We start from the raw sequence: 25,373 nt of genomic DNA on the forward strand, positions 1-25,373 counted from the left end.
CTGAATTAGGATGTTTTAAAAAAAAATTTTCAGTCTCAAATTATTCTTTATAGTTACACTTCTAACTTTACAGTCATTAAAAATAAACTATATACATATCATTGTGTATGACTGTATGACATGAACACTTTGAGTTGGAGGTTTAGGTCATTCTGATGGATCTTTTAGCAGCTGAAGCAGATCTACAACTATTGTGCCCTAAACATCCTGACTACATTCAACCAGAGGCTCCAAGACTTAGGGAACTGAACCTTTTTAATAATCCTAACAATACCCAATTAATGATCTCACATAAAACAAATTCAACCCTGGCAACATAAATAGAACAGTTTGCAAAATAAACATGGCATAACAATATTAACAGATCAACTTCTCATCAATCACAGCCTTCAAAATAAAAGCAGATGTTCTGAACCCCTAACACCAAGGTATAAATATAATGCTGCCACATAGTTGACTAAAGATCAACAGGAAGAATTTGGTGATTTTAAAACTAATGTAAAATAAAACAGGTCAGAAATGACTCTTTGCCAAGACATGTGCTGAGCTTGAAGAAAATTTACAATGCAATTCTAAAATGTTACTTGAAATATTGTTATAATACAATATTGTTTGTATGCATACAACAGTGATGGCCATCATGGTGTGCAAATCCCCAACAAATTGTAAAATCCAAACACATTTTGGAAAAAACAAAGACCCCTGTGCTAAATCTTAGAGGAAACGCTACATGTTTGTCATGTAGCTTCTTATTTATGATCTCCTACATGTGATAAATATCCCAGCCTGCTGGTGAACTTGTCTTTGTCGAGGTTTTTGTGTTCCGGGACATGTCTGAAGGTGCAGTCCTCCCTTGTGCAGCCTATTGTCCTCCAGAAAAAGCATTCCTTCTTGCATGTGCTGTAACCACAGGAGAAAACGTTTTATTTATCACTAAAAAGAAGCCTTTTATTTTTGTTCATACTTGGAAGATGACCCGTCTTACCCAGGATGTGGACTGGGGTCAGTGGCACCAAAGTTGGATCCACTGAGTCCAGTGTGAAATTTATGTGGATATCGTACTGTCAGTGGAGCTCCCTCCACTACCATTCCCTGAAGGAGAAACAAATGTATTTCATTAGGAGACTCAGACACAATTTCCTCCTCCACTCCATGAACAAAACCTTTGAAATGCCTACATCAATGCACTGGATGGCTCTCTCACAGTCTTCTTTTCGGGTGTAGTTCACAAATGCACACTGCTGCTCAAGCAACATCTTAATGCTGCAAACTGTCCCAGCTCTGAGGGGAGAAATGCTGAGTAATCAGTAGCATGTAGATTTGTACTTTTAAAATAAACTTATAGCATAAACAATAGCAAAGTTAAATTTCACAATGATCAGTTATTGTTCGTCACTGAAATGTGGATGATAATGTTGTTGCATGTGTCTGTGTGTGTTTTTCGTGTCTGTCCGATAACAAAATATCTCATGAACTGTATGTAAAATAATGTACACATATATACATGTGTGTGTGTGTCTAAGGGTGTGTGTATGTATGTAAGTATATATTCTCAAAATTATTCATACCCCTGCTCAATTTTGTGATGACATTAATGCTTTTTACAAGTTTGTCTATGATTGCTAAATGAACAACAACTTAGAGAGTGACATCAAAACATAATTCAAGAAACTTTTTTGTTTCATGAGTATATAATAAATTAATTTACAAAAAAGCCATGTTCAAAATTATTCATACCCTTTCCAATGTCTTTCTTTAATAGTCAATAGTGTGGCCTTTGTTTTTTATGACTGCTTCGAGACGATTCTTGCATGTGTCCACAAGCTTGCAAGAAAAAAAAAAAGCATCCATCCAGACGAGTATAAATTGAGGCAAAGTCTTTGGTCATTCACAATTTGCTGTCATCATGGCGAAGAAGAAGGAGCTCAGTGAGGACTTACAACAACGTCTTGTGAATGCCCATGCTGAAGGAAAGGGTTACAAGGCCATTTCAAAGTGGTTTGATGTCCCTGTGGCAACTGTTCAGAGCATCATCAACAAGTACAAGAGGTTCAACATCGTTAGAAATCTCAGTGGCCGTGGCAGGAAGCATAAAGTGTCCCCTAAACTTGCCAGGAAAATCTGCCGAGAGGTCAACAACAACCCCCGGACCACAACCAAGGCCCTACTTGAAACGTTTGATCAGGCAGGGACGAAGGTGTCACCATCCACCATCGAGCAAGTCTTGCACAGGGGAGGTCTCCATGGACATAGACCTCGGAAAACCGCAATGCTTAGGAAGAACCACGTGAAGGTCATAGAGGTCATCTGATGCATGATTCCAGCTTTTGGTCAACCATCCTGTGGTCTGATGAGACAAAGTTGGAGTTGTTTGGCCATATGGATGTTGCCTTTGTCTGGAGGAAGAAAGGAGAAACACACAAGCCAAAGAACACTGTGCCCACAGTCAAGCACGGTGGTGGAAACATTATGCTATGGGGATGCTTCTCTTCCAGTGGCACAGGTAACCTTGTCAAGGTCCAGGGACGTATGAAAAAGGAGGATTACATTAGGAATCTGCAGAGAAACTCCAGCTTGGCCACAACTGGATCTACCAGCAGGACAATGATCCTAAACACACCGTCAAGGTAGTGAAGGAGTGGTTTAGGGACAAGGGTGTAAGCCTTCTAGAATGGCCAAGTCAGAGCCCTGACCTCAATCCGATTGAGAACTTGTGGCGAGTCTTGAAGACCAGAGTGATAGAAAGGAAGCCGACCAACCTGATCCAGCTTGAGGCTTATGCCAAGAAAGAGAGGGCCAACATCCCACAGGAGACATGCAAGAATCGTCTCGAAGCAGTCATAAAAAACAAAGGCTACACTATTGACTATTAAAGAAAGACATTGGACCAGGGTATGAATAATTTTGAACATGGCTTTTTTGTAAATTAATTTATTATATACTCATGAAACAAAAAAGTTTCTTGAATTATGTTTTGATGTTTGATGTCACTCTCTAAGTTGTTGTTCATTTAGCAATCATAGACAAACTTGGAAAAAGCATTAATTTCATCACAAAAATGAACAGGGGTATGAATAATTTGAGGACAACTGTATATACACACCCACACCCACTTTTTTGGATAACTTTTGTAAAGCAGTAAACTGACTCAAACATTATGAATATGATTCTATTAAAAAGAATCCTGCTATGAGATCTAAAAAAAAAAAAAAGAGCATTTTGTGGAACTTACCTGCTGAAGAGCTCGTGAAGTTTAAGGTAGGTCATAGTAGGGGCTAATGTTCCAACCCAAACAGAAAACAGCTCCCTTTAAAAAAAAAAAACAGTGTAAAAATTTAAATTTTCATTTCATACTGAATTTAATCAATGCTAACATTAACACTAGGGGTGGGTGATATTGCCAAAAAATTATATCACAATATATATATATTTTTTTAAATGCCTCGATAACAATATCACACATGATATTCCATATTTTCTGCTTTTTAATTTTTTTTATTGGATTTGCCCAAATAAATATGTAACTTGAAAACAGACGTGACGTGTCTCCACCCTGACCTGACACAACATGCTTGCGTGACTTGCAAAATATGGTGGTCTGATCCACATTTTCTATTTTAAAACTAAAATAATTCCAAACAACAGAAGTGGCTCCTTTTTCATGGAATTAAGTCAGGACTGGTGGGAGACATTTCCGTATTGTGCTCTGCCACGTTTGTTTGTTCAGGCTGCGCTCGGAGCGCCTCGCGGTTCTTCTTCTTCTTTGTTTTAATGGAGGTTGGCAAACATAGGAAGCATCACGGCCACCACCTGATAAGAAGTGTGGACCACATAGCGCCTCGAGCTGCACATGTCAGGCTCAGTTCAATTATGTCATCATATTATCATATGATGACAATAGTATCAAAGGTTCCACCGGTATTACTGTAAATGAGACAATATGGCACACTCCTAATTAACACCAAACAGAAAAATAAAAAGAAAAATGTTTTCAAATTCTAGTAAAGTCTTAGATTACTTCTTTTTCTTTTGGCTGTTCCCTTTTCAGGGGCCACAGTGAGTCCTCCTCCTCCATCTAACTCTGTCTTCTACCTCTATGTCCTCTCTAACTGCATCTATATATCTCCTCTTCGTCTTTTTCCTGGCAGCTGCATCTCTAACATCCTTCTACCAATATACCCACTGTCCCTCCTCTGCACATGTCCAAACCATGTCAGTCTGACCTCTCTAACTTTATCACCAGGTTGTTCAACCTGTGCTGTACCTCTGATGACCTCATTCCTAATCCTATCCACCTTCAGTTCTGTCTCCTGTCTTTTTGTCAGTCCCACTGTCTCCAAACCATACAACATGGCTGCTCTCACCTCTGTCTGTAAATCTTTCCTTTGACCTTTGCTGCCACCCTTTTGTCACAAATCACTCCTGAAACTTTTCTCCAGCCACTCCATCCTGCCTGGACTCTCTTCTTCACCTCTTTACCACACTTCCTGTTTTCCTGGATTGTTGACCCTAAGTACTTGAAGTCGTGCACCTTTGAGTCTCACTGTTCCACCTGCCTTCCTCTCATTCACACACATGTACTCTGTCTTGCTATGACTGACTTTCATTCCTCGTCCTTCATATAAGGATTTAAATAAATGAGAACTTACGGTTTCCTAGAAATGCTGGAATGTGGTGTCAGTGAGTAAGATTCTGATCTGGTTTGGCCTAAAGAATCCAAATCTTTGCTCTGCTGCATTCGAGGACGGGTTAATTGTTGAACAATCCACTCTCCCTCATCACTATCATCACCATCATCCCATTCCTGCACTTTGGTATTATCCCAGATGGCTCCAGCACCTAAAGAGGGTGAAACAGTGAAGCAACATAAATACCAGCATTTTATCTTGGTCTCTGTACAGAGAAACCGTTTTAACTTCAAATGAGATTGGGCCATTTTGAAAGGGGGTTCTGTGGAAAGGTTATTAACAATTAACTTCCTACCTGGTGTAGGTAACTTTTTCGATGGCCTCAGTTTAGAGAAATAGAGTTTAAGTCTGACAGGACTGATAAGGTGCCATCTTTAAACTACTTAAATCTCCAGATTTTAATATGAGGTTTGTGTTGAAAATGCCCTAATTTAGTGTATGTTCGTTTAAAACGGAGAGCAGTTTGACTATCAGTTCATCTAATTTGTTGACGTGACAGTTTTGATTAGCCAATGATGTCCATGTTCTACATTCTTCCTATATGGCTAATGGTGCAGAACCGTGTCTTGTGTAATGCTGGTCCAAATACATGTTGGGCGTGAGTTCCAAGCATGTTTTCTCAACCTGGGTTGTAAAGAGCTTATTGTATAAGTTTGTATTTCTTCATATTTGGTCATATATGAGACAAAATGTTGACCTTCGTAGACATTACTAAGCCATGAGTAATTTGTGGTCATTGAGTGCCCTCTAGTGGCCTTGTGAAACATCTTTTTCTGAATAATTTGAGAGTGACATTCTGTATTTGAATGGAGTAGGTTATTTTTCCTTGTTTAACGACCACACCCATATGCACTTTGTGAAGAATTAAAGATTTAAAGGGACTATGAGTGTTTTTGTCATCCTTGACTTGATAACTGTGGCAGCTAAATTACAACAAACCCCTTTAAAGAAGCTTCACAACATTCATGCAAATGGCATTTTATATATCTTTATATATACACCATCATCAGTTCTTCAATTTACTTGAAATTATGTTGTAGCCCTGGGGAATTTCCAGCAGTAATTTCAGAATAGCTATGGCAAAATAATTGTTTACAGCAGATGTTTTTGGATAAATAACTATAATTTCTTTTTAAAAAGTTGGAATTGTTTTAAGATGACAAAATCCACTTTGGAATCGAGTCTGCTCAGACTAACCATTGTCAACACAGTCCTTAAACAAATTTTTTCCTGAATTTCATAGACGTTTGTCCAAATGCTAATACTTAACCCTCACTGCTGTTGAATCTTATTGTTGATGTTCTTGTTGACTTCCTGTTGTGGGTGGAGATTTACACAGGTGGGTGCAATCTGCCAATAAAAGGCCACAGGTTGCTCTGGTGAGCACTGCACTCAGGCCAAATGTAAATGAATGCTGTGTTGTTTTTCATTTCCAGTCCTTTAAAGATGGCAGCGTCAACAACTGCCAATTTTACATTACAATATAAAGTTGACAAAAATATTTTGAATTTGCTGCCAGAAGTGACGCCAGGCTGCTGCAGACGTGTTACAGCTAGCTACTGCTGCTATTTGCATTTTCCAAAAACAAAACAAAACAAACAAAAAACATTGAATTTTATGAAAAAACTGTTAAAGATCTTGTAAAATTGACAACAGTATAAAGGTTTATGAATTCGTGTTTAAATAAACTATGAAATTTTGGGGACCGAAGCTGTTTTAAGGTGGCAGCAGTCCACTTTGTCTTAGATGTGTTCTGTCAGACCTGAACTCTGATTCTCCAAACTGTGGCTGTTTAAACAGCTCTTTAAAACAGGTAAAATATTAACTATTTATAACTTTTACACAGACACCCACTTCAAAATGGCTGGAAAATCCCTTTAAATACCTTTAGGACCTGGGCTGCTGTCACTGGCAAACAGAGCTTCCACTGCTTCCTCTAACGTTGCATGAGTTTTCAGAGCCTCCAAGCTCTGCGCCCAGGAAAAACCCATTTCCTAAAAACAAATTGTATTTTTTTTTTACTGATATTAAAGTGTCAACTTATTATCTAGAACTGATACAGGGAATTTGTTTCTACCATAAGGTGCAACGTCTGTGCTCGTTTTAGCTCCTGAGTAGCTTCAGCACTCGTGTTTTCCAGCTTCAACACGTCCTTGTAGATGAGCGAGGCTTCATAGTACCTCTGGGGAAAAGACAAGAAGGAAATAACCTATACAACATGTAATACACCTAAAACATCAGCCTGAGAAGCTGTTTGGTTAAGTCAACAGCTGGATAAGCTACAGCAGCAGCAGCAGCAGCAGCAGCAGCAGTGGACAAACAGGGATTTACCTTGAGGCCACAGAGAGCTTTCCCTTTTCGAAATAAACCCTTTATCCAGTTTGGTTCCATGGAAAGTGCAACATCAGCATCCCTAAGAGCGTTTTCATACTGCTGAAGCCTTTCATAGCAGAGGGAGCGATTTCCAAATAACCTGAAAAAGACAACAAACATATTTTATGATCCTTACTGTAAAAACTGCTTTCTATTAAAAAGTTGCTCTAAGAGTTTGTTCTTACTTAAATTCTGTTGGGTTGTATTTAATGGCATCAGTAAAGCAACTCGCTGCCATCTCATACTGTCCAGAGGCAGCCAAACGGTTCCCCACACCTGGAACAAAGTTGGAACCATCTCAGTTCTATTCCACTTCTGTTTTCTGTCAAAACCTCCCAACATTTGCAAATGGATGAACTTCACTCACAAGCAAGCTCAATGCTTCTTTTTGCAAACTCCTCCACAGCAGGATTCACGGTTTTCTAATAAAATGAGCATTTAAATAAATGTAAGAGGCATGCCGATGACTCCAAGGTTGGGATTACTTCAAACATGGTAATATTAGCATGTTGAAATCAATCAGTTGAAAGTTAGTCTTCAGTTCAGGAAATTGTGATTTTGTGTCTAATTTGATAAGATATCTTGTTATCCAAGTAAATGATAACTTACAGTGATGTGTAGGAGTGAGAACAAATGTCAACTTAGAAACAATAGCAGGTATCTATTTTTTTTTTGATACGTTATCTTAAAAATGCTATCTGTAAAGATCTTACCTTTTCACTGGCTTCATCTCCTTGTTTTTGAAAGTCAGGTTCCTCGGGAACCTCTGGCTTTTCTTCCTCAAGCTTCTGAACTTTGGTTTTGTCTTCATTATTTTCATTTGGAAACCTTTGGTTACACTTTTCCTCAGTGACTGAATTATTTAAACTCAAACCCTGTAAATAATAAGGTGCTCATAGCTTTACAGGTTGAATCAATTTTAATAAATGTTCGTTAGAAGAAAACATTTAGTTGTTTTTTTTCCTCCTATAAATTAAAAACTAAAAGATCTACAAACCCTTTGGTGATCTTCATCTTTCTTCATCACCCTGATCAGATCTTTGTCTGTAGTGCTCTCGTGCTTCTTCCATGCAGCCACCTCAGATGCTGTTTGGGACTGATTGGCTTTAGAACATTTGATTTCTTCTGAATTACTAGCACTTATTGGTTTCTGGTCCTGATCCTCAGAGGAGTCAGACTTGTCTTTCTCCACCTCCTGAAATGACATTAAAACAAGAAATCAGCACACCTTTACAAAAGCCTTTCGGCAATTTACAGCAGAAATAAATGAATTTGACTCACAAGTAAATTTTCTTTAGGAGAGTTTTCTTTTTCAAGACGCTTTTTTTCTTTTTTACGCTGCAACAAAATAAAAATGAAATGCACCACTTACATCTGCTAAAGAGGAATACATTATTTCTGCCATTTATTAACCTGTTTTTTACGCTTGTTTCTTTCAGTTTTGCCCTTACGCCGTTCTTCTTCTTCTATCAGTTCCTTGGCAATTTTATCGGCCTCCTAAAAAAGACACACAATAACACAGCTGCAAAAATATACAAGAAAGTTTGCTAAATGTAAAAGCTAACTTGTAATATATGATTATTTCAATTTTAATTCTCTAAAGGTTTAAATCGTATATTTCAGTCCAGTACATGTGTCGATCTGAACTTCTCTCCTGTTACGTTAGGTTAACTTTTCAATTTCACCTTTATGAATTCAATAAAATGTGTCACCTCATCAGTGAGTTGTTTTATTTGTGGATGTGGTTCTAAATGTTTTTTAGTAGCACAATAAGGATAATATTCATTGTCATCATCATTATCATCATCTGTATAGATAAGGTCATCCTCCAAGGACTCCGGATATCGTAAACCTGCAAGATAAATCAGACACAAAAAACTAGAATCATTTACTGAGTCCCTCTTATTTTAAAGGAATATTCCATCTTGAAGTGGGGTTCTGTGGAAAGGTTAGGAACAATAATATTTGACTTGTTGCAGATAGCTCGTTGAAGGTCCTCACTTAGGAAAAATTAACTTTCATCTTGTCAGGATTAACAAGCTACAGCCAAGACCAAAGCCATCTTAAAACATTGTAAATCTTCTCAATTTTTACAGAAGTTCATTTGAACATTATTTTATAAACCTTTTGCAACATCTTTTGTGTCAGTGTTACAATGCACAGTTATTTCCATAAAGATGTAGTTATTTTGTGCATAGCAACGGCAGCAAGCTGGAACAGCTCCAGTGCAGCCTCGGGGGTACTTTCTGCAGGAATTTAAGAATATTTCTGCAGAAATAATCATGTAGGGCAAAACTAATGGCATCGTTGTGAAGATTTAAATAATAATGAACCTTTATGAAATTTTGAAAACTGGAGTTATTTTAGGATGACAGCAATTCACTTTTGAAGCTTAGACAAGCCATTACCTGAACAGGCTGATTTTAAAGTAGTGTTAAAATAACTTCAATCTTCAAAATGTTTTAGACATTTGTGCAAACAGCATTATTTAAACCTTTACACGACTGTCAATTTTACATGACTCTGTTCTTTTCTGCAGGAATAAGAAATTCTTCCTGGAATTAACTTACAGTTCACCGCTGCAGCTATTTGTGCTTGTAAAATAACCATGTATTAGGAAACTGACAATGTCCTATAAGTTTATAAAGAAGCATGTGCATGAACTGCTATGAAATTTTGGAACTCTAAACTGTTTAAAGTTGGCAGCAATTTGGTCATAGCTGCATTCGGACTATTCAGTAGCTCCTCAATCCAGTCAGAATTTAATTATTTCTCCAAACTGAGGCCATCTATTACAGGTAAGATAATAAATGTTCAGAACTTTTCACAAGATGCCACTTCAAAACGGCCAAAATACAATTTTAAATAAACCTTAACGTCAGGGTGGAATCAAAAAGATTGAAATATTGTTAAAGACTGCAGGGCCATCCATCTGTTATTCTGTAGAAATGTCTTCAAAGTTGAATCTGATTGTAACTCCTTTCAAATGTAAACTTTATTCTTGCTATTAGGACAGTTCCTGGTCTCTTTACATCCTCTAAGCTGAGATCTTTAAACATTGCAATGAAACCAAGCATTCATCACTATCAAGTTCATAAAAACTCAGATGAAGATTTTTCAGACTGGGAACTGAACTATTTGTGAACATACATAGTAACAATAAGAGAGACCAGAATATGTAGCAAACACTAGAAGACTTCAGTGTTAGTTTGCAGTTTTTAAGACTAGGTAGGTTGGTCGATCAATCAATCAATCAATAACACCAAATGCAGAAAAAGCAATACCAAAGAGAGCAGGCGCAAGTGCATCGAGGACCGAACCCGCAGAATTGCGTCCACTTATGAAATCCAACATTGATTCCTTAAAAGAAGAAAGAAGCAAAAAATTAAAACGCATCTTTTAGTTTACAACTGTGTTAAAGAATACAAAAAATTTAAAGGTATGCTACAGATATTTGAGTATTTAAAGTCACTATCATCTCAAAAAGAAATGTTAATTTGTCTAATTATCAAATAATTGTTTTATTACTGACCTTATTCTCTGCATAAGATGTGTGGATGTTTTTGTTATGTTATTTGAAGAGTTGGGCATTGAGTCTCGAGAATCAGTTTGAACTGGGACTAACATTACTGAATTACTAGTTTCAATACCAGGAAGAAGCAGCCACAGAACAACAACAAAGAAGAATCTGCAGGAAGTGTGTGCAGCAGCAATCAAACATGTGGCTTAACACTTTTAAAAAAGTGTGGCTTATAAATTAAAAGACGTCGAGACAAATCAGATTACATATGATCCAGTAATTATTGAGGACATGTTCAGGACATATGAGCAATTATACAGTCAACCTCCTTCTGCTGAGGATGGTCAAACAGAAGCCTTCCTGGAGACATCAGATCTGCCCTCAATAGGAGAAATTTTAAATAAACTTCTTACCTCTTGTATAACAAGAGGCAATTAATAGGTTAAAAAAGAAGAAAAACACCAGGAAGTGATGGATTGCCATCAGAGTGGTACAAATCTTTCAGTAAAGACCTTTTACCATTACTAGAAACTCATTCAGCTATTCAGTGGAATATGCAGTGGACCTTGTATCAATCACCACAGGCCAGAATCAAGATCAATGGAAATGTAACTGATAGTATAACATTAGTGCTCTACACGTCAGGGTTGTAGTTTATCAATATTATTTGCAATTTATTTAGAAATGTTGGCTCAACATAAAAAGGCAACACAATTTTTATTTTTTTTCAACACAAAGATCTTAAGCGTATTGATATACATAAAGACTCCCATATAGTAGGTTTATTTGCTGATGCTATACTTTGTTATTTATCAGACCCAGAAAATTCACTGCCTAGTCTGATCAATCAATTACAGATGTTTGGCTTCTACTCAGCATATAAACTAAACTTGAAAAAGACGATACATGGAAATTATAATTTGAAATGGAATTCTAATAAGATGACATACTTGGGTATAAAATTAACAAAAAATATGGCCGATTTATATAAGGCTAACTTTATTAGTGTGGACCAAGAAATTAGGAATGATATTAGAAGGTGGGATGTACTGACTCTAGACTTTAGTTCCAGAATCGAGGCTATAAAAATGAATGCACTACCAAGGTTTCTGTATCTTTTCTTAGCATTACCTATAAAAATTCCGGTCAAACAGTTCAAAACATGGAATTAGATTATATCTAGATTCATATGAAACTGTAAAAAACCTAGAATTAAATTGAATTGAACTGAATTGAAATATTAAAATTAGGAAAAGAGAAAGGAGGTTTGGCATTACCTGATTTTAAAGAATATTATCATGCCGCCCAAATAACTCCCATAATAAATATAAGTGCTAAAAATGATGAAGCGAAATGGAAAAATATAGAACAAAGAGTACATGGAAGAGAACTGTGGAGTATTATTGGAGATACTGAGACTATTAAGAATACACTTAAGAATGTTAATACTGTTACTAGTTTCACACTGCGTAAATGGTTACATGCAATTCAAAAATGTAAATTAGAGAGACAATTATGTTTGATACAGTGGCCAGCTTACAATAAATATTTTACTCAAGATCCTCAATTTAAACAATGGCTAGGAAAAGGTTTAACAGCATTATGTGTAATCCTTAAAGATGGACACTTTAAAAGTTTTCAGGAACTACAGCAAGAGTTTAATTTAAGAACTCAAGATCATTTTAGATATTTACAATTAAGGGATTTTTTAAATAAAGAGATCAAACATAAAATAGACATAAATAAAAATGGGATAGTCAAAATGTTGATTATAAGGGTAAAAAAGCACAGAATAGTATCTTTACTCTATAAATATATAGACAATAGAGGTACTAATACATTGGATATTAAAACAAAATGGGAAAAGGAATTGGGAATTATGTTAACAGAAAACGATTGGTTGAACATCTGGAAGACCCAAATTACAACATCCTCTTCCAGAATTTGGAGAGAATACTGTTGGAAGAATATAAATAGATTCTTTGTAACACCAAAAATTATTAGTAAATTCAAAGCTAGAGCGCAATCGTGTTGGAGAGATTGTGGTGCACCTAATGGTAACCACACACATATTTTTTGTCTTGTCCCAGAATTGCACAGTTCTGGGACAACGTACATAAAAAGATTGAAACAATAATGGGTTATTCATTACCTAAGACTGGTTTGGTTTTATATCTTGGTCTCCTGGATAATATTATATTTAAGAATGATTGTTATTTGTCTAAAATTATGTTGGTGGCGGCCAAAAAGCTAATAACCAGGAAATGGTACCGATCCGAATCCCCTACCACAAAGGAATGGATACTGACTATTTGAGACAGAGATGTTTTCACATAGATTGAAGATACAGGAAGAGCAATGTCAGGATAAATGGGGAAAATGGACTAATGCCATATCAAAGTTGCAGGACTAATTTTGATTATTAAGGGTCTCTTTGTGTTATATATTACCCAATTAAGAGTCTCCCTCTAATGTGCAATCTTATTTGTTTTTTACTTTTGACTGTACTTTAAAAATATTAAGAAAAAAAGTTCTTAAAAAAAAAAAAAAGAGTGGCTTAACTGGAGTCAATGGACGTGCCGGCACGTCCTAGTCACATAATCAATTTAAATTGCTCTAGCAGGGAATATAGACCTCACTGAGACACCATTTCAATTTGTGTCAAAAGTACTGACTTCAATCTATACAACAGTTTAAAATTGTGTCAATAGGCCAAGTAAAACCAGAGTTATGATAAATAATTTACTTTTTCTGAAAATCATTGTCATATTTGAAGCATGTTAGAGTGAGAGGCAACAGCAAAGACGGAGAGTCTCACGGAGAAAACACCCCATCCCCTCCATCCATTCTCATCCCTAACCCTACCGAACGAAACAACACACACCACTCTCCATTATGACTGAGGTCCAAAGTTATCAGTCAAAAGCCAAAAAATCTACAGGAAGAAGAAGAAAGAGGGGCAAAAGTTGAAGGAAGTTTGGTGGTGACAAAAAAAAAAAAAAAAAACTGTGAGCACTAGAGCAGCGAAATCATCCACTATGAACGAAGTGCAGCGCACGCGGTCCACACCAAGTTATAAAAGGTGCAGGACCTTCGCACAGGGGCGGGGACAGCGCGATTGTGTCACCGTTGGTGCGCGCACCCTCACACGGTGAGGTAGATAAAGGCAGTGGTTTTGGGGGAGCGGGTGGAGAAAAACGTATTAAAAAATGACGTATTTATAATAAACAAGCAGAGCTTAGCCTGGCGGCTCGCCAGGCTTATAATACACCGGGGGAAACACTGCGTCTTATACCAACATTAAGGCAGCTTACAAGTTAAACCCCCATGTAAAACAGTGCATCAACTCAAACGCAAATACCCAGCTAACGTTAGCCTATGTATTGTTTCATAGACCATCGACCTGAAATTACTAACATTAGCCAGACAGTTGACCAGACTTCATGATGTGCTACTCTATTCACCGCAGCATCCAAGGGAAATCTGTTGGTGCCACAGAAAGTTTACAGCATTCACTGCCTCTTAAAAGCAATGGAATCGAGGATTGTTAGGAATCACAATCGTTCAAATTAAAACAATGCCCAACCCCAGTTATTTGTATATCTATAATATATTAACACATAAACATGAGTAAACTGATCTGAAGAACACACTGTGCGGGCCCCTCAGCTGCTGAGAATGTGCAGTCATTCTCCTCCAAGAGAGTCGGGAGTTCGATTCCACCAGGATGCAGTCACATGTTGAAGTGTCCCTGGGCAAGACACTGAACCCCTCATTGCCTCCAATATGAATGTATGAATGGGATTCTACAGCCCTCTAGACTCTTTTAGCTTTGTAGAGATGTAGTAGTGCTGCGTGAACGTGTGTGGATGGGTAAATGAGGGCAGATTGTGTTGCTTTGGGGAGCTTGGTTGGCTAAAAAAGGTGCTATGTAAGTACAGTCCATTAACCATGTGGCCATAAATGGTTATATTCTGTTTGATTAAAGCACTTTTTGCTTGCCTTAATTGTTTAAATTCCATTGTCATATTTAAGCTGTTAATGCAGAAAAAAAGCACAGTTAATGAATAATCAATTAGGATTTAAAATGAAAATCACTGGTTAATTGTAAAAAATCTATAGATATACCCATAAATTAAGATGCTTCCTTAACATTCGTTTTATACATTAAAAACGTTTTCTCAAAAAACCCACACTTCACTTTTGACAATGAGCATCCTTACAAGAAAGTTTGGAACAACCATTAAAGTAAAGACAAGTTGACTCATACTCACGTGTGTGCGCATTAATCTGGAATTTTCTCGTATTCTGGGCACCGGAGGCCCACCTGCTGGCAGGTACAGAGAGGATTACGTCAAATTTAAGAAACAGATTAGTTGAACTAAAACACATAACCGACAAACAAAGTAAATGACTTGTTTTAAGTTAAGACGTTGACACAGTTAGACCTGAAGAGCTAGCTGGTTAGCTAACAGTGACAAGTCCACTTCTCGGTAAATGAAACTCAGAAGGAAAACAGTACTGACTGCTCCGGTCTTACCTTTAACTATTGCTTTCTTTCTCGACATTTTCTTGAATTATGTCTTTGCACAGGCTTCCAGTATATGTGTTCATCGGCACGTTATGAACACAGCCGATTATTTCTTGTGTCCGAGTTTGGGATCGTGTACAAACTGTCTCTCTGCCTTCTGCTTCCTTCTTCGTCTTAATGTAAATCTAGCTAGTTTCGTTACCGCAACACTGCCATCCTCTGGCGTCGGTTCTGCTCCTGATCATCCGTAGTTAAAAAAAAGAAAAGCTTTCATACAGTCTATGTTTCAGAAACAGGACAGTTTGTTGTTGTGTATTTCAGAGCACTTACAAGTACAAACTGTTAAACGATGAAATGAGAATGGCATATCATCAATCTCAGCAGGCTAATCATCAAAAAGAGCCTTTTAAAAAGGCTCTTTTTTGTAATAATGAAATGAACAAAGTATAAATAATTTTTACCTACCATGACTGAGTAGGTGAAAACGTTAAACGATTCAAGATGTGACACTGTTTAAACAAACTATTGATAAACAGGCCAATCGTCTCCTCCAGACAATTCTATTTCCGGTTTTATTCCTCGCACTTCCTAGCAACGGTCCTTTGAAATAAAGTGGAGGAAGCGCGCTCTTGTGGCGGACTGTCATCATTAACTACAGCATGGAACATCAGGTAATTTGTGCAACTTCAACTTAAATCGTAATGTGCAAAACTATTAATTCGGGGTGCAAATTCACAAGCTGGAAGTTTCGGGTTAAAGGTTACGTAAGCTTTGGCTAATATCGAAAGCTAACTGCTAACTGACCGTGAGCTAACTAATATAACTGAACTAAAATAATTTCACATAATACTACTGTATTAAAATATTACATGCGTATTAGTACACACAACAAAAACGCTAATATTTAGCAAGTTTGCGAGTTTATTTTATATTCTGTCGTATTTCGAAGCAAGCTAACAATAACAACCTGTTGCTCCCAGCTAGCACTTTTCGCTTTAACAACAAACAGCTTTGCCAATTTTGAATGCTGTTTCATTGTTGTGAAGTTGCGACTTAAGCAAACCCAAATTTTAATTGCGGACAAAAACTGCTTATTTGTTCAAAATGTCACAAGTATAGAATATAATTAGTATAGGAAACATCTAACAGATAAATTAAGTTCTACTAAAAATAATGCGTTTAAACCTAAAACTATACTGTTGAACTGTAATTTTACTTAAATGAAGTGGAATTAGGGTAAACACAACAATTCATAGACCTTTTGTATTGAAGTTTTATTAGGTTATTTTTATTAAAGTTGTGTAGTACAACACTTGTTTATTTGTTTGTTTTAGTTTGCTCTATTTTTTTAGTTTGCTTTGTAAGTTCCTCCACCATTTGATTATATGAGCTTTTCACATTCATTAATAAAAAACAATATGGGTAAATAGAACATGGTAATGTGTATGTAAACACTATATGACAGAGCCTGGGGTGACAGAAGTCACTTTCTTTATTGTGGTTTGCATCAGCACAACAGAACAATCATAGCAGTTTCTTTCTGTATTTGCTCAGCTGTTTGGCTATCAGTTTGTGGAGATGTGTGAGACTTTTTCTGTTCTACAAACTCCAGAGACCACTGTGTTGTTCTTAGCAGTAGTTTTAAGCCTTCAAAAACAGACATTTCTCATTTTTAAGATTACACAACAGAGTAACATGATTTAGTAAGATGGTAATTTATTGCTGCTTTGTTTTGTGATTCTGTTTACAGAATGTGAAAACATCTCATTTGTCCAAAGTGGAAGATGGGAGTCAGCCTGCTGAAGAAACACTCCTCAGCCCATCAGGAGCTCAAAGTGAAAGCTGTGCTCACCAAGATCAGAGACAGCCCGGGGTTGAAGCCGATGACTGGGAGCAACAGTCACAAGGAGTAGCATTGCAGCTAGGTATGTGATGTATAATAAAAGAGTGGTTGGTATCAATCAGATGTTCTCACAAACGTTGAGATGATAGGCTGCTCACATAAAAGAATAAACTGTATCTGTTTAAAGTTATTTACCATTTGTCCTTTGATTCACATCGATAACCCATTGTGTTTCATTAGACTTTCAGGACAGTAACTTATCTTCAGCCCTCTCTCTGTTGGGTGTAACCTCTGAAGTGGAACACAGCTTTACTCAGTATTCTTTTTCCCAGCAAAGTAGCCCAAAATTTGCTCCTTTAAGGTAAGACAAATAAGACTTTTTAAAAACTGAGCGTTAATAAAGATGCTTTTCAACATTATACTACTAGTATAATAGTTTGTTTGAATGAAACAAGAACATCTATTAATTCTTTTAGGGCATACCCTGATGTTTCTATATCATCAGAGAGATTTGATGTTCCTCTGCAGGACTGCGTCACTCACTCCTTCGGACATAAGTCTTTGTCTCAGTACCCTTTGGCTCAAGCAACAATCCTTTCTGAAGAAGGGGCAAATAGCTGCTTCACTCAATCTCAGCACAGTTTACCATCAGAAAGCAAAGAAAAGGAAATGTCTCATCTGAGTGCCATTACTGATAATGAACAAGGAATACTGTCAAGAGAAGGTACAAGTAGCAGAGACAGGGAGTCAGACACACAAACTGACCTTACAGACAAGTATACAAGTGGCGTTGTTGGTGATGAGATTTTCTTTCTGAGAAAAGATATTCCTACTCAGCATCTTCTGGACCTTTTACAGAAAGAAGTCGATTTGCGAAGCAGCGGTAGTGTTGTTTCATCTGAATCTCAGACCTCTTTGAAGGCGATCCCAGACAAAAGCTTGCTCAAAAGAGAAGGCCATCCAGGTGATGCTAGTCTTTTCCAGAAGCAAACAAAACAATTTGTTCAGTCAAGAGCTTCTTCATCAGTGATCGGTAACATTACCATGGGTTCCCGCAGCACTCAACCTGATGATAGTAGTGAGCTGTTACACAGACAGCTACTGTCTGAAGCACAGAAACTCAGCAAATTAGAAGCTGAATCTAACACAAACCAGCAAATAGTTCTGACACCATCATGTCGATTGTTCACATCATCCCTCAAAAATGTTGCTGAACGGAAACCAAGTGGGAGAGCAAATCTGGGTAGTGTGTCGTGGATGGGAACATTTTCATCAGGTGCTGAATGGGTTAACAAAGAACAAAACCTGTTGTTTTCTCAGAGGAAAACAGGGAGTGATGGGTCCTACCTGGGTTTTCTTCCACAGTCTCAGTCTACTCCAGGAGTTTGTATCGTTCAATTGAAATCCAACGTCAATGCTAAATTAGGACAACCTTCAGCCATAGAATCTGATAAGGGGAACTTGTCTCAGTCGAGCACAGGAATCACTCTACAGCCAGCTGTCTCAAAAGTTGATGCCCATCTTCCAGATGGAGCTAATCAGTGTGATGATAATGCAGTGCAGACCTCTGCAGAAGTTCAGTTTCTCCCAAGTCTCAACTACAAGCAGAAAGTAGATGCTTGGAGGGCAGAACAGAACAATATCCCAATACTGAAAGAATCTGATGGGATTTCTTTGAAAAATAAATCTCATTCTTCAGTATTCAACCCCATAAACCAAATTTTTACTCAGGAGACTGGGATTTTTCGACGACCTGCCAGTCAAAATGCTACTCAGAGCTCTTCCTCAGCTCTCTCCAGCTCTTCTCTAAAAAGAGGGGAGGCAGTGGGCAGTGCTCCTTTTGACACAGATAACAGGGAGTCTGCAGCACCACTCTCATCCTTTGGCAGGTCACAATCCCACTCCTCTCTTAGCACAGTTGTCATGTCGGTTAATAAACATCAGCAGACTGACACACCTCCAGAAAAAGAGTGTACTCAGAGTCAGGATGATGCTCCACATCATAATCATTCCAGCACTGCAGTTCAACCATCACCTCTCATAAGCCTCGGTGATGTATCATTTGATCAGACACTTTCAAGTTCCCAAGACAGTTACAGTGGAGTTAAAGTAGGAGCTTCTATTGGAACTTCCTCTGTTGTTAGTTTAGAGCTTGATAATTATGCTTCCTACTGGACTTCGAAACAATCAACTCCACCACCACCTCCAAAGTCTCAAGAGCTCAACATCGATGAACGAATTCCGGTAAAGAGAAAAACTGACAGCTTTTTAACATTTAATATCATAATCTCTCTCTAAAATATTGTTTTTAAATACAGTTATTACTTGTCAGCTAGTAATCTAGTTTCAGACATTTTTTGATGACATATATGTTTTTCTTGCAGCTGTATCTTCAAAACCTCGGGATAGACCAGACTCCTTCAAAAATTCTAACTCCGTTTGCACCCAGAGGGCCAATTAGAGAGCGTGAATTTTCTCCCACTGACTTCTATACAATTAAAGAATACACCAGAACGCCTTCAAAGAGCACTCAACCCTCTGAAGGTATCAAATTTTAATAGGATTTTCACTTCAGAATATGCAACTTCAAGGGAAAGCTTATTTTTTGGAATAAAAAAACTAGACTAACCCTGTTTAAATTGAACAAATCATGTTTAAGCTTTGTAGCTCACCACACTGCAAATTATTAGCTACTTAAAAAAGCTCAAGGTACAGTTATATTATTATTTTTACTGATACTAATAATATTTACCTCATCAGCAACTTCCATTTCTTGCACCCTGTTCTTTTGTGACTATTTTAACTAGAAGTAGGTTTTAGGTCCAAACTGACCTAACTCTAATCCTAGCTCCCTTTTGCTTTTTGTGCAACAATGACCTATTATAATATGTTGGTTTTTTTATTACTATGTTATATGAACATTTGGGAGAACTGCTTTACTTCACTATGAAGGAAGGCAAGGAACAAAGAAGTGTCTGGTGTGCTTAATCTGTCATCTGAAGTTCATCATGCTCAGTACTAGACAGTTATATTAAAATACTACTGTTTTATTTCCAGGAGGCAGTCCCCATAAAGGAGAATTCTCCAGATCCAGCATTCTGTCTGTAGACTCCAATATGTCTATACCGTCTAGCCTGGACAGTCTTGGTCAAGTTGTATCAGTCCCATCAAAGGTCAAAGCGAGGACAACATCTCTATCTGTAGAAGCTATTCAGTGTGAAGACAGACTGGCATCCAGCTTGCAGCCAAGTGAAGGCTTCCATTTCTCCTCCCTGCAACCCAGCCAGCAACAATGGGACAACGGACAATCTGTAAATCAGCTTGCAAACCCATCTGACTCTGATACCTTGTTGACTCTTAAGGCAAGGGTTATAGAAAGCAGCTCAAATTCACCTTTCCAGATCAGCCAAAGTATGGATCAAGATGCAAACAATCCCTTTGTCAACACCAACGCCTTGTCAGGGGTTCGTAAACTACTCTCTCATGCAGAGAACATCATAACTTGTGGGTCTTCTGCAGCCTCTTCATCTGCTTTACCAGCCCATCTCCTCTCTGATGAAGACATTTTCAAATCACTGGATCCCAAAACCAGCAGGATACTAGACTCTACAGCTGCAGACCTCAGAACTCCTTCATTACTTCTGTGTGCAATGTCTTCATCAGACTCCATGGAGCAAACAAGACAAGTGTCTGCTGGTCGTGAGAGTATGACCTCATCTCAGCAACCTGATAATATCCCATTCATACAAGCTGTTATTACTGCACCTGCTACTTTAACGTACAACATACCACAAGGTAGCACTGTAGGTAGTAGTGCAGAAACGTCTCTTGCCATTTCCAAATCAGCCCGACGGACAGAACCTGAGGGCTGTAGTGCAGCACCTCCTGAAAACATCCCAACACAGCCTAACGTTATGAAGCCTTTACCAGCTGCAAGCACACAGCAGCTTAACTCTACTTCATCAGACAGAGGGGGGACCTCAGAGGAGGAAGAAAGTTCTTCAACTGCTGCACAGAGTCACTCCTCTTCATCTGTCATTGAGGATGCTGATCAGGAGGCAATGAGTGATGGGAGCAGTGAGAGCTCACTGGCAGTTAGAGTGGCAAAATTACTACAAAGTGAATCTCCACTCACCATGATGTCGAGTAAGTCCAGCATCACAGACCAAGAGGAGAACAAAACCGAAGGTAAACAGATTCACATAGATGCATCAAAAAGATCACAAAGACCTCAGACAGTATTACTACTAAGTTTTTTTTTTTAATTGTAGCCCTGTTGTCCACTACACTCTTAATGGTGAACAGCATAATTTGAAGCAAAATCATGTTGAAAATGGAATTGGAAACATTTCATTTACAAGGCCACAATACTGATGCTTGTTATGAATAGATAAGATTTAGTGTTAAATCTTCTGATGTCTTTATTAGATGTATCAAAATTGTTATCTAGAGAAATAAATCCTAAAGTTTTTAGCCATCAACCCTCAAATAGTAGTGAAAGAGATATGTGACACCAACTATCAGTGACTGAAGCACATCAACATCTCTAGTTCAGTTAAACAATGACATAATAACACAAACAGTAAACAGTCAGTTATGACTACTGTTCATTATTTTTCAAATATCAAAAAATATGCATTTAGGAATCATTTTGATTACTGAAGATCATCTGAAGACCCTCACTTGGCATTTTGCAACTCACAGAACAGTCTCAACCTCAACTTTGGGAACCAGTAATCTAGAGTACTTGTGCACCTTTTGATTCCAGGTCATAACATCATCCTGGTGATGCATCTCTCCAGCTCTGACAAGACTGGTGACCTTGATCCCTTTGCTAATAAGCTTTGTTTGATAGGCATTCTCACTATCTTAGGGTAGACATATTCCACTGCTTGGAATGGTCTCATCACTGATTTTCTGTTCAACTGATTAACTTTTGCAGTCACCACAGTTCAAAGTGGCCCCTGCAGCTAATCAACATTAGCAAACACATAAATGACTAACCCAGACAATTTTACAAATATTGAGCTAAAATTTAGTGTTGTAGTAGCTCAGAGTCAGTCTCAATAAATATTGAAGTTTTTGTATGTAAGTTGTAATGTTTTTCAGACACTTGCTGCTTTTAATGCATAGATCTATTTGTGCTACCTGCTTATATTTACCAGGTAGGATATTCTGATGAAGGAAGTGATTTTTGTGGTTTTAGAAAGGTTTTCGTCGTGGATATAAATTGTTCCAATGCTATGCTAAGCATAACTCCTAAGCTTCCACTTCAGTATCGATGATATTTAACATTAACACAAACCGCTGTAGTTTTCGGTTTGTAAACATGACGGTAGCAGTTTTTGACGGGTAGCACCGACCGTTAGACATAGCTGTTTTGCCGTGCTACGGTAGGAAAATCTGAGAGGAAGCACAGATCGTCAGAACACCGGCCGTAGGCGCGCACGCACGCTGACCGACATCATGACGTCATTGATTTAGTTAAAAAAAAAACGTTGTTTAACTTTCGGTTCTTCCCTCGACTACTCTTGAAAAACAGAAAATAAAATAGCTTCTCATCACAACACCTAATTGGTGTTAGACTGCATGTAATCTGTAGTGGATGGAGTGCATCATATGGGTTTGTAGTGAACTGTTGTAATATTTTTATGCGGGTTTTCTCCGCCTGAAGTGGTATTTCGCTTTTCTGTTCAAATTGCCAACCCGCCACAGTGGCGTGTGTGTTGATCAAATTCACCCGCCACTTCAAATATTTACCCGCATTTGGCGGGTGGAGGGTGCTGAACCCAGGGTGCTGAACCCATTGTTTCATGATGAACAATGTTCTTTTTCATCATGAAATGATTGTAGTTCAAAACTGTGGTGTAAAAGGCAGTGAGCAGTATGCATTCTTTCAAGGAATGCTATGCCTTTTAATTGAAAAAGCACACTCTTAATATTTTAGGGAGACATCTTTTCTGCTCAACAATAAGCTGGGTAATCCTGTCTTTGTTATTATTTCTTCTATGAAAATGGACAATTAGGTTTTTAGTAATAAATTCAAACATCAAATGTTATTCCTACACATTTTCACTGAGATCTACAGTTTCTGTCTGACTCACCATTCATCTCAGAAGTGACAGATCTTTGTTTTGGACTGCACACTGTGATTTTTTTTTTAAGAGATAATGTGCTTTTTGTTTGAGACTTTGCTAATCTCAAATATCTTCTTGTGTTTCAGAGTGGATCAAGCTAAATGTATTGGGACAGCAGTGTGAACTACAGGAGTTGAACATAGAAGATCGAAAGCGCATTGAGGAGATCAAGAAGGAGCTACTGTTAAGACACCCTATTAAGGTAACATTTTTAAAAAGACCTCTTGATCCTCACAGGTAACAAAGTTAATCTTTTCAGGTCTCATGACAAAGTTGTTTTTTGCTCCTAGAGCCAAGGGAGCACAGATACAGACAGCAATGCATCGTCCAGTCTTCAAGTCAATAAGGAGATCAATGCTCCTCAGTCTGTAAAGACGTTTTCTACCCTCACTGATATGGACAACCACCACCTTCTTGGCACGGAGCACCCAGAGTCTCACACACAGCTACATAGCACCCTTCACCCAGATTTAGAGGCCAGATTGTGTGAGATTGCTGCCAGAGAAGGTGTTACTCTCTCTGCAAAACAACTTCAGACTTTTACATCCATTACTACAGCCACCCGCAGGCGCTGTACTTCCCCTGCACTTCCCCTCAGCTCAGCCCCACATTCTCTACATCGAACAGAACTCTCCACAGGAACAGGCAGACCCTTTATCACCAACCAGCCAGTTCCACCAAATCTATATGAAGCTCAAGTGGTTGCCTTAGCACAAACAACCAACAGAGACCAACCATCTGTTTATGAAGCAAGTAACAGTTTCCATAGCAGAGACGAAAGTGTGACTTCTCAGTCAAGCATAAAGAACGAGAAGAGGCAGAACACTGTGGGGGGGCAGTCTGAAGATTTGGATAAAACAGATGTAACTATCAGACATGACAGTGCACATTCCTTCAATCGTTTTGAGGAGTTATCTAATCATACCAGTTCTGTTTTGGGTGTTGGTTATAAAGCAAGGCAAGCTGCAGGTCTTCGATCCACTGCAAGGCCGGGTCATGTCGCACATATCCATCTCACTTTGTCTCCAAAAGCAACCGATCACACCTCTACATTTGCTGCCCACTCTACTCCACCTGATGCTCCTACAGGGCTACCTCAGCAACACTTTATTTCCAGAGACCCAGCTTCAGCTGCCAAAAGTCCAGATGAAGGTGTTAGTTTGTCCGGTTCACCAGGGTGGTACGACAGCAGAGAGCCCATAAGACATCAGGCACCTGAAAGATCTGATACCTTCAACCTGTTTAAAGCTGTTGCGGCTCAGAGACAGGTGCCAGCAGCATCCACACAGTCCTTCACACCACAGCGTAAAACTGAAGCAGTACCAGGAACCCCTACTGCTGAAACATCAGGTAATCTATTTATAGAAACTGAATTCTAAAACTGTCATCTGCTGCTGAAGGTGAAAGTGAGAATGTGTTTACCACTTTTGTGTTAGCAAAATATCTGATGGACAACTTGATGAATTTTAATGAAATTTGAATTTAGAGTCACCCCAATTCAAGGACCAACACAACAAGAACTAACACGTTTTGTGAAATATTGCTTGAGATATTGCATAATGTTATTTACAAGGTTTGACTAAAATGTCTGTAACTCTGTTTCTTCTCAGCAAAGGATAATTGGGGTCTGCCAGCAGTGCATAAGGAGCAGTACAATGCCTTGCGAAGCAAGGCATTGTACTGCCTCATGCAATGCATGCAGGCACCTATTACTCTACACTGAATAAGGTGTCTCTTTATTATTTATTTTTCATCCGTTACCCTTAATGCGGCCCGAACCGGGCAGAGAACCCCCACAAATTTTATATCAGAACGACCGGCTCGGTCTCGGCATGAGGGCTACTATTTTTATTCGTGTTTCGTGTTACTATGGCGACGTAATCACCAAAAAACACGCAAAAATTTCGGAATTTTCATGAAATTTTGACAGTTACACTCTAACCTCACTAACGAGCTAGAGTGTGGAGCTGTCTGAGCACAACACATTTCTTAGCGAACAAACTGTTCCTTCGCCCACATCTTTCATGATGCATGAACAAATTATATATCAGAACGTAGGCATTTTTGTCTTCTTTCAGGCAATGTGTTTACTTTTCCTGTAGGTAATATAGTTTTCTGTCAAATCGCCCCAGAAGGCAGAGTGGTACCTGAAGATCTCGTATCTCTTCCCATATATTTTTTCGAAATCCGTGTTGCTGGAGTTGGCTTGAAGGATGTTTTTAACTCGTCATATCTCGGACACAAAGCACTGTAGAAATGTGAAATTTTAAAGTAATGAAAA

At 38.2% G+C, this 25,373-nt stretch overlaps 2 protein-coding genes across 6 annotated transcripts in view; one reads left to right on the forward strand and one right to left on the reverse strand.

Moving 5' to 3' along the window:
• si:dkey-33c12.4 (uncharacterized protein LOC560112 homolog) lies at positions 1 to 15,687 on the reverse strand. Of its 3 annotated transcripts, none has more exons than XM_025002726.2 (19): positions 15,578 to 15,687; positions 15,122 to 15,349; positions 14,856 to 14,908; positions 10,346 to 10,421; positions 8,774 to 8,913; positions 8,475 to 8,558; positions 8,343 to 8,399; positions 8,059 to 8,256; positions 7,775 to 7,936; positions 7,429 to 7,483; positions 7,247 to 7,337; positions 7,020 to 7,161; positions 6,766 to 6,870; positions 6,574 to 6,682; positions 4,650 to 4,839; positions 3,233 to 3,307; positions 1,179 to 1,281; positions 986 to 1,092; positions 1 to 900 (listed from the first exon to the last, which is right to left on the reverse strand). In XM_025002726.2, the coding sequence occupies exons 2-19, from the start codon at positions 15,147 to 15,149 to the stop codon at positions 750 to 752; spliced, it is 1,926 nt and encodes a 641-aa protein (XP_024858494.1). In that variant the 5' UTR covers positions 15,150 to 15,349; positions 15,578 to 15,687; the 3' UTR covers positions 1 to 749. The 3 variants fall into 3 exon arrangements, with proteins under 3 accessions (XP_024858494.1, XP_024858493.1, XP_037833616.1); XM_025002725.2 differs by having other exon boundaries at positions 14,856 to 14,911; XM_037977688.1 differs by lacking the exon at positions 15,122 to 15,349 and having other exon boundaries at positions 14,856 to 14,911; positions 15,578 to 15,639.
• The window catches only part of alms1 (ALMS1 centrosome and basal body associated protein), a 21,044-nt gene continuing 11,339 nt past the window's right edge, over positions 15,669 to 25,373 (forward strand). For all 3 annotated transcript variants that reach the window (XM_037977651.1, XM_037977653.1, XM_037977652.1), the window contains exons 1-8: positions 15,669 to 15,783; positions 16,863 to 17,037; positions 17,196 to 17,316; positions 17,432 to 19,199; positions 19,340 to 19,499; positions 20,013 to 21,143; positions 23,179 to 23,294; positions 23,383 to 24,442. In XM_037977651.1, coding sequence (XP_037833579.1) covers positions 15,772 to 15,783; positions 16,863 to 17,037; positions 17,196 to 17,316; positions 17,432 to 19,199; positions 19,340 to 19,499; positions 20,013 to 21,143; positions 23,179 to 23,294; positions 23,383 to 24,442 — 4,543 coding nt within the window. In that variant the 5' untranslated portion in view covers positions 15,669 to 15,771. The remainder of the gene's footprint in view (positions 15,784 to 16,862; positions 17,038 to 17,195; positions 17,317 to 17,431; positions 19,200 to 19,339; positions 19,500 to 20,012; positions 21,144 to 23,178; positions 23,295 to 23,382; positions 24,443 to 25,373) is intronic.

Source organism: Kryptolebias marmoratus, linkage group LG10, assembly GCF_001649575.2.
Source record: "Kryptolebias marmoratus isolate JLee-2015 linkage group LG10, ASM164957v2, whole genome shotgun sequence".
Lineage (NCBI taxonomy): Eukaryota > Metazoa > Chordata > Actinopteri > Cyprinodontiformes > Rivulidae > Kryptolebias > Kryptolebias marmoratus.